This window comes from Amphibalanus amphitrite, unplaced genomic scaffold, assembly GCF_019059575.1.
Source record: "Amphibalanus amphitrite isolate SeventyFive unplaced genomic scaffold, NRLGWU_Aamphi_draft 000258F_arrow, whole genome shotgun sequence".
Classification (NCBI taxonomy): domain Eukaryota; kingdom Metazoa; phylum Arthropoda; class Thecostraca; order Balanomorpha; family Balanidae; genus Amphibalanus; species Amphibalanus amphitrite.
Window position 1 is genome coordinate 430,653 of NW_024881753.1, and position 8,889 is coordinate 439,541.

General features: G+C 50.8%; 1 protein-coding gene across 2 annotated transcripts; it reads left to right on the forward strand.

Annotated features, from left to right (window-relative positions):
• The first annotated feature begins 339 nt into the window (after positions 1 to 339).
• Positions 340 to 8,764, forward strand: LOC122386654 (conserved oligomeric Golgi complex subunit 7-like). Of its 2 annotated transcripts, none has more exons than XM_043376058.1 (17): positions 340 to 620; positions 1,036 to 1,126; positions 1,376 to 1,456; positions 1,703 to 1,807; positions 2,066 to 2,197; positions 2,599 to 2,782; positions 3,181 to 3,374; positions 3,613 to 3,721; positions 3,988 to 4,095; positions 4,350 to 4,475; positions 4,654 to 4,799; positions 5,084 to 5,204; positions 5,714 to 5,869; positions 6,427 to 6,641; positions 6,912 to 7,093; positions 7,613 to 7,770; positions 8,066 to 8,764. In XM_043376058.1, coding segments are annotated over exons 1-17 (2,298 nt in total). In that variant the 5' UTR covers positions 340 to 618; the 3' UTR covers positions 8,254 to 8,764. The 2 variants fall into 2 exon arrangements, with proteins under 2 accessions (XP_043231993.1, XP_043231995.1); XM_043376060.1 differs by having other exon boundaries at positions 6,990 to 7,093.
• The last annotated feature ends 125 nt before the right edge of the window (positions 8,765 to 8,889 follow it).

Sequence of the window (8,889 nt, forward strand, 5' to 3'; positions counted from 1 at the left end):
TTACAAGGTGGACGAAAAGTACATTTTATCAGCGATTATTCATAACAGAGTCAAGATAAACAATAATGGAAATAAAAAAACAATGAAATTTGAGGTCTTTGTAAGATAAATTACAAAATCTTCCATTAAATTAATGACGTCAGCAAAATGACTTTTGTTTGTCAGTTGTTCTCATAAACTCTGTTCTAAAATACTGCTTATGCTGTTGCTGAGGAAATTTATTACGATTCTCCAATCAATGCACTTGTAACATTGAATTTCAGACAGGTGATTGGTCAAAAGTGGCATGGATCTGCGAAAGCAGAAACTGCTCACTTTCGAGCAGGTGTTTTAGATAATATAGACGCTTATGGCGCATAAAAGACATTAAAACGTAGGCAGAGAATTGTATGTTTGTTTTGTTTAAGCGTATATCACAATGCATGTTTGTGGAATGCTTAAATAAGTATTGTTATTGCATCCGTGAATTGCTATTGCAGTTATTGTGAAGGACATTATTGCCTGCACCGGATGGGGCCTGGTGATAGTAACAACAGCCAGTGCCCAGTAGTTTGCTGATAAGTTGAAGTTGAAGCGCCTTTTCTGACACCTGACTTGTCCAACTTGTCTGAGAAAAAAATGTGAGTTGAGTATAGGTTATGAGCTACAATGATTTTTTGTCTTCTTTATGAAGAGTTCTGAGCCTCATTTTCAATAGAAGTTCAAGCTGATTCTTTGGATCAGGATTTCGTGGTCCATTGACCGGTACTTATCGCCTGTCATCTATTTCAAATTATTTGACTTCGACTTTAAAGCTCCATTGGTCTTATGTTGGTATCATTGTATTGCCTTGTACCATTACAGTAATAAGTGGGAACTGCTATAACTGTTCAAACAGATCAACAATGCTGTAGGTACCACTACCAGTACAAGCCACCATAGATAGATGGGTGACCGTTCCATTTGTTTGCCATTCAAACAGCAAAGGAAGTTTTTTTCCCACCAACAGGGTGCCTTGACATGACTCTGATGTCTTCCTGTTTTGTTTTTCTGCAGGGATCTTTCTGCTTTTTCTGATGAGAAGTTTGATGTGAAGCAGTGGGTGGGCCAAGTTTTTGAAGCACCAGAGATGAAAGAAAATCCTGAGGTATACTTTTTAAATAACTCCATTATATCAGCCATTTTAGGGTTAACTGGTTAATAATGCACTGAATAACCCTACCTATATTTTGTCTCAATGTCTCAATTGGCTCATTTGCTTTCAGTTTGAATGCTGTTGGCAAGTGTAACTTGTTGAAGCTTCAAGCCTTTGTATCTATTAGGTGTGTTAAGTTTTGCAACATTGTAAAATGTTTTCTGTGATCTAGTTGAAGCTGTTCTGATCATCTATTCACAGGGCCATGCTGCAACAGTTGTAATGAAATTACAGCTTTTTATTCAAGAAGTGAACAACTCCCTGGATGAAACAAGTCATCAGGTACACAAATGCATGCAACTTTATTTATAGGCAGTTTTCAAAGAGCACTTACCACCCATGTGTAGTAGTCAATGCTTTTGCTGGGTCCCTTTTTACCTACTAATTTTACTTTTTTGCTGCCAGCCAATGTCAACAAGGGCCAAAATGTTTTGTTACATGCAAAGCCTGAAGCTGAATTGTATTCAGATGGCGAAGGAGGCCTACCTTGGTTCATTGAGCTGTGACGCTGTTCCTGTCATCTGCCAGGTCCTCCAGAGCCTGCCCCGTCTGGTGCGGGACGTGGAGGCGGTCAGAGCAGAGGCCGCGCGGCTCCGCGAACAGATGAGCGTCGCAAAAGCCGACATCGTGAAGGTAGGTGCTGGGGATCTCGGTGACGTTTTTTACAGTGAACACACTCGTAAAACGTAAACTCAATTCGTATTTGTGACCCTGAAGGTCTGTATCAGATGAAGATCAGATGCACGACGAATGCTTATTTTTACGATAAAATGTTTCCCGCCCGATGAATGATTATTAATAAAGGAGCGTTTCTCGCCGATGAATATCACTCCCACAGCAATATGCGCTTACTTATTCTCGATTTCCCCCGATGTTTACCGCCGTTATCAGGTGGAGCAGGAGACGGCTCAATCGATGCGCACGCTGACCCGACTCGACACGGTCAAGTCGCGCATGGAGCGCACCTGCCAGGCGCTGAAGGAGGCCGACAACTGGACCACACTCTCCGCAGACGTTGAGGAGGTGAGGAAGTCGCTCTCTGCGCCGGGGAGTCTGAGAGCTAGATCATAATATAACGGGAAATAAAATTGTCAATAATAGAATGTATTGCGTTTATCGCATTCTTATAGATAGGTATTGCCAGTTTTGCGGGGAAATGTTTGAGAAAAAAAAATACATCGACAAGGGCGGGAATCAGTAACCATCTTGCAGCCCAACTTGAACTTTACTTAAGCGTGCAACGATCTTTCTGCAACGATATTGCGATCTTTTCATACAACGGTTTTATTATGACGGCAGACGCACATGTATCCGCTACCTTACCGAGTCGCCCTGTGACTCCGCGGCTCCTCCTCGCTCAGGTTTTGAACGGCGGTAGTTAGTACTCTACAGTTACGGCCGGTGACTCTTCAACCCGTTCCCAGGTTTTGGAGAGCGGCAGCCTGCAGCAGATGGCCGACAAGGTGGCCGCCCTCCAGCAGAGTCTGGACGTGCTGGGACACGTCTCTGACTACGAGGAGCGCCGGCAGACGCTGGAGGAGCACAGGAACCGGCTGGAGGCCACGGCCAGCCCGCACCTGGTGGCCGCCATCACAGACAACGACACAGGTACGTGGAAAAGATACATGTCCGTAGAACAGCACTACAGATCTGCGGCGGTATAACCGGGAATGGGATGGTGTGGGAGGTGTTTAAAAAGAATAGAAAATCGATTGGAAGCAGTTTTTTTGCTTTTCTCTAGCAATTATTCCGACGGAAACTGACGCAATTGAGAAAAAAAAACCTATAAAGTCATGCTAGCATTATGCCTAATTTCTGTCCATTGTCTTACCCTGTCTCCTCCTCTTCTGCTGCAGCCTGCAGTCTGAAACTGTGACTGTATGCTGACCCTGTCCCTCCCCCAGCCCGCAGTCTGAAACTGTGACTGTATGCTGATCCTGGTCGTATCCCCAGCCCGCAGTCTGAGACTGTGACTGTATGCTGACCCTGTCCCCCCCCTCCCCCAGCCCGCAGTCTGGTGCTGGTGGAGGTGTTCAGGCAGATGGCCCGGCTGCCACAGCTGGAGAAGTACTACGTGCGCTGCCAGCGCGCCGAACTGCAGCGGCGCTGGTCGGCACAGCTCGAGGCCCGCCAGGAGGAGGGCGTGCTCGAGTGGCTGACGGCCTTCTCCGAGACACTGGTCGACACGTGGCACACGCAGGTCAGCTTCGGGAAACGCACACGGGGTGCTGAGTACCACAGGCTGCGCTGTGGAGTGATCAACCGGAGCTGTACACCTCATCGCCGTACCCTCTGAAGTTATGCTGCGTGCGCTGCTTACTTTGTCGCTAATTGGTCGTCATTGAAGCGTTAAGTTGTCAGAAATAAAGTGTTTCGTTTAAATGTGTCGTTATTTAAAGCACCAAGTACTTACGGTACCGATGCGTTTTTTTCGTCAGACTCGTTGGCTGGAGCAGGTGATGCCCCATCTGAGTCCGGCCAGCACCCTGTGCTGTGTCCTGGCCGACACTCTGGCTTCCCTCCAGCCCAGCGTCGCCTCCTGTCTCGGTGAGCAGCTATTTCACGATAGGGTGTTTTGTCATCGCTATATTCGCAAGGAACAACGCCAAGTTAATGAAACTGTTGTTCACCTACACCGTCTACGCAGGACGATACGTTTCGTGAATGGTATGTAGCTACGGGCTAAACTGTTAACTTCGCAGGGCAGTCTTTTGGTGTGTATTTTTCAGTTCAAATTCATTACTTCGAGTAAGTAGGCGGGCTGTTACTTTTGGTGCCACCATTTCCTCGGTGAACCGTTCCCTTTCCCACAGACACGGCTACCAAGGAGCACAGTGACCCGCTGCAGCTGCTGGAGGAGTGTAAGAGGGTGACGGACCGGCTGGTCACCACACTGCTGCAGGCCGCCGACGCCACGGCAGGTCAGTTGTGTAACATAGAGCGTTCGACGATCCGGCTCAACTCGCCAGTTTTGGAATCATCAGACGTCTGAGGACATCGACTTCGTGGATGAAGTCCTGGAACGGATCGAGCTTCGGTTTTCGTGAACAAATGCTTTCGACCTTTTAAGCAGCTATCGCTTTGCTTAATATGTTACGGGACTGCACCTACACTCTTTTTCTTATAGTGTTTGGGGTTGTAGTATAACTCATCTGTTTGCCGTTTCGTCCCTCAGGTTCGAGCGGCTCGGTGCCGGCGGCGTCTGCTCTGGTGGAGGCGGCCTACGCTCCGTACGTGACCCAGCTGCAGCGCTACGGACGCTACCAGGAGCAGCTGCTTGTGCCCACCATCAAGGCACTCGGTGAGTCAGGGAATGTGTAAAGCTGGAGATAGTTAATGGGCGTGTCAGGAGACAAGATGAGCCAGGAGTGGCTTTCAGTCCCTTTTCTTCGTCATGCCTCCTTATGCTGCACAACATAGTTATTGGTTTTGTAACCCAAGGTTCCTTTACTAACTCTCCCGCCCCTCCCCTCGATCAGTTCCGTCCGGCGCGGACCTGCAGGAGCGTGTGGACGCCGTCGGCTCCTCCGTCAGTAAGCTGATGACGCTGCTTCACTCGGCGCTGGACCGGTGCCTGTCCTTCACCTACGGCTACTGCCTGCCACAGCTGCTTGACGCATTCCAGGTAAAGAGAGTGCAGAGGTGGTTGTGTCGGTTGGGTTAGGGCATGAGCGATTTGCTTCCAGTGCGTCGTTTGAGAACCGTGGTCACTGGTTAAGCAGAATGCTACAAAGACGAATTTCTGACATCGTTTTGAATGTGTGACTTGACGGGAAAATGGAAGCAAAGCGAACTATGCTTCAATATAGAAGACGAAAATTTTTCGCAATCTACTGCGAATTGCGCTCTTTGCATTCGGTATGCCCTGAAGCTCTAAAAGTATGGCTGGCTTTGCCTTTCGTATTTCAGTGCGCCTTTGAGACGGAGCTGTCCAATGTGAACGCCACTGCCAAACAGCTGGAGTCCCAGCCGAGCGCGGGCTCCGACTGGACCGTGTTCCACGCCAGTCTGCGGCTCCTGCAGGCCATAGGTGAGTATCAACGGATGGAGATCGGCTCGTTCTGCGTGAGGTTTGATGTCAATAATTTAACTTTGCGTTGCTTTTCTGCACGGAGTTCGACTGCGTCTATAAAATATTTTATTTTTCGCTTACTTTTTAGTCGCTTTGTTTGCATTGTGGTCTCCTATTGACTGTTTATTTGGTCTGACCCCAGGTGACCTGATGACCCAGACGAGCCGACTGGAGGAGCGGGTACTGAGTGTGCTCTGACCCGGTGTCTGTCTGACCCCAGGTGACCTGATGACCCAGACCAGCCGGCTGGAGGAGCGGGTACTGAGTGTGCTCTGACCCGGTGTCTCTCTGATCTGTCTGTCTGACCTCAGGTGACCTGATGACCCAGACCAGCCGACTGGAGGAGCGGGTACTGAGTGTGCTCTGACCCGGTGTCTGTCTGAACCCAGGTGACCTGATGACCCAGACCAGCCGACTGGAGGAGCGGGTACTGAGTGTGCTCTGACCCGGTGTCTGTCTGGTCCCAGGTGACCTGATGACCCAGACCAGTCGACTGGAGGAGCGGGTACTGAGTGTGCTCTCCCAGCCGCCGGGCGGTGTGCCGGCCCACCTCAGCGCGGCGCGGCTGCTGCCGGCCGGCGATCAGAGCCGGTACCAGCAGCTGGTCGACAGGGTCGCGGAGGGTGAGTCACACGCACCGGATAAAGGTGTAGGGATGGGTCAGTGCGTCTGCGTAAAAAAATGCAGTCAATCAATCCTTCCGGCTTGCAAAGTTATCTTATTTTCTTGAGGCAAAGCTATGTTGTTGTCCATTAGAAGAAAATATTGTTTTGAGAAAGCATGGGGATATCTTTTTGGACATGGCCCATATTCTCTTCATTCCGTATGTGTAGTATATCTCTCTTCCCCGCCATGTCTATCAGGTGACTCTGTGGTTCTGTTGGAGCCGTGCCACCGTCTGCTCGACTCCACCATACCTCCCCCCCCCTCCCCCCGTCTCACCCCTCAGGTGACTCTTTAGTTCTGCTGGAGCCGTGTCACCGCCTGCTCGATTCCACCATACCTCACCCCCCCGTTCCCCCCCCCCCTCCTCAGGTGACTCTTTAGTTCTGTTGGAGCCGTGCCACCGTCTGCTCGACTCCACCATACCCCCCCCGTCCCCCCTCAGGTGACTCTGTGGTGTTGCTGGGGCCGTGCCACCGCCTGCTCGACTCCACCTCACCCCCCCCCCCTTCCTCAGGTGACTCGTTAGTTCTACTGGAGCCGTGCCACCGCCTGCTCGACTCCACAAACGAGGAGGTACAGAAGGTGGCGTTCCGGGCCATGTTCGCGCCGATCCGCTCTCAGCTGAAAGCCGTGGAGACGGTGGACTGGGAGGGACGGGGCGGCGCCGGCGCCAGCCTGTCGGCCGACCTGCCCGACTTCAGCTACACGCCGCAGGAGTACATCACTCAGGTACGGAGTACTGAGTACTCAGTCACTCAGGTACGGAGTACACGCAGGAGTGCACCACACAGATGCACCACACAAGTTTGAGGCTGCCTGAGGCCACAGTTTTAGAAGTGTCGGTTTGATGGCAGTGCCGGTGAGAAGCCGTTGGCTGATTGTTTGCCCCTGTATTTTGTGATGTTTGCCGGCACTGAAGCGGTTTGATTCGTTGTCCGTTTAGCTTGTCGTACCCTGTGTCACAGTCACAGCTTTAACTCGGTCCGTTCTGTGTGACAGGTGGGCCAGTACCTGATGACGCTGCCGCAGCACGAGCCGTCAGTCACAGCTCTAACTCGGGTCCGTTCTCTCCGACAGGTGGGCCAGTACCTGATGACGCTGCCGCAGCACCTGGAGCCGTTCATGACGCAGCACGACCCCACGCTGGGACGGGCCCTCCAGTCCGGCGTCATGCCATACAGGTAAGCGGATCCAGACGTATCGCCATAGCCAACATTACAAGACTGAAGCATTACAGGAAATAAGTGCCTATGTGCGGTTGGTTGCAATTGTTGGACAATGGACAGGGTGGTCCCATATATGTAGGTTTCGATGTGCTGAACGGAGGCCTCTTGCACCAAACTACCTAGCTAGGTAAAATCGAAAAACCGGTTTCAGAATAAGCTAACCTAACGTTGGTAAATTTGTTTGCAATAGCCCAGTACATAATCCTACATGAGCTTGCTAAATTTTGCACGCAAATTGTTACATTTGAGGCTTGGACTGGGTATACGATGCAAAATAATCCAAGCATTGGTGCAAGAGGATTTTGGTGCAAGAGGCCTCGGCTCGTTTAAACTGGCTTCTAAGCTAACTCTCCTAGAAATATTTGCCTGCCACTTTTGGTGGGTAGCCTGGGTATGTTTTTGGGTATGTTTTTGTACCTCTCACCCCATCACCACACCCCCTCCCCCGCTCTAACTCCCGCACGCCGTTCCCAGTTCCAGTGTGAGCGGCGGCCGGAGCGAGTCCGAGTCGTCCGTGGTGCACTACATCATCAGCTGTCTGTCCGAGGGCGCCTGTCAGGTGTACGCCGACACCATAGTGCGCATACAGCACATCTCGGCGGGCATGACCCGGCAGCTCGTCGCAGATATCGGTGGGTACATTGGGTCGATGGCTCGATGCCTTTTGGTTACATTGCCAAGTTAGTACATACCGACTTACGGGATCGGATTTTTTTCGTCCATAAAAGGTCTACAATTCTTATGAATGATCGAACTGTAGTTTTACTTCTGATATTCTGTTTATTTTGTTATCGGTTATTTGTTCCAGTTACCCAGTTATATTCCTTTGCTGTTCTACTGTGCTTTGTTTTATTTGTATATTATCTCCGCTGAGGAAGTCCCTGTAAGCATTGGTGCACCCTTACATTACCTCTCCGTTTCCGGCAGACTACCTGGGTAACGTGCTGGACGACCTGGGTCTGCGTCTGGCCGAGTCTCTACACGCGCTCAGCACACTGCTGCGCTGTCCGGCCGCCGAGTACGGCCGGGTGATCGCCGCCGCCGGCCAGCCCCCGCTGCCGCCGCGACTGGTGGCCGCCGTCCGACAGATGCGCGGCCTGGTCTCCGAGTCGTGAGTCCCCGGGGGAAGGTAGTGATACATTCCACGGGGAGGGGGGAGGGGAGGCTGAAGACGGGGGACGTGGACGCCGGTGTGTTTGGCAGCGCAGTGACTCGAGGTCGAGGTTCGGCGGGCGTTGTGTTGGATGGAGCAGTGTTACACTGGTGTGACAGGAGTCCTGCAACATTGTACTATCGATATCAACCACCGCGGCTCTGTTGTCCAACAATCGGTGATGGTAATTCATGATCATCATTAAATGGTCGTGGGCTTACCCTGTTATCGCGTGTGTCGGGTCACTTCACTTTATGTCCGTCTGACAAATGGCTTTGGTTCCATTCAAAAGGTAAACACCGGTCAATGCTACCTTTTGTTGCGATAAACCCTCTCCTAGGCGATTCGCCGTTGACATTTTGCGTTCGATATGCAGTTACGGTTTTCACTTGTAATCTACGCCCCCGAGACCAATCAGTTTTTGTTGTTATGTGTCGCTTTGCAAGATGGAATATATTTATGCATATCTTTAACCTACTCTTATGGACTTTTCCCGTCTTCGACGCGTAGATATTGCATGCTTCCCAAAGGAATTACATAAGTAGGCCGTCAAAGGCAGGCTACTTGCAAAGTTCTAGTCAGATTTTCACGCTACTGA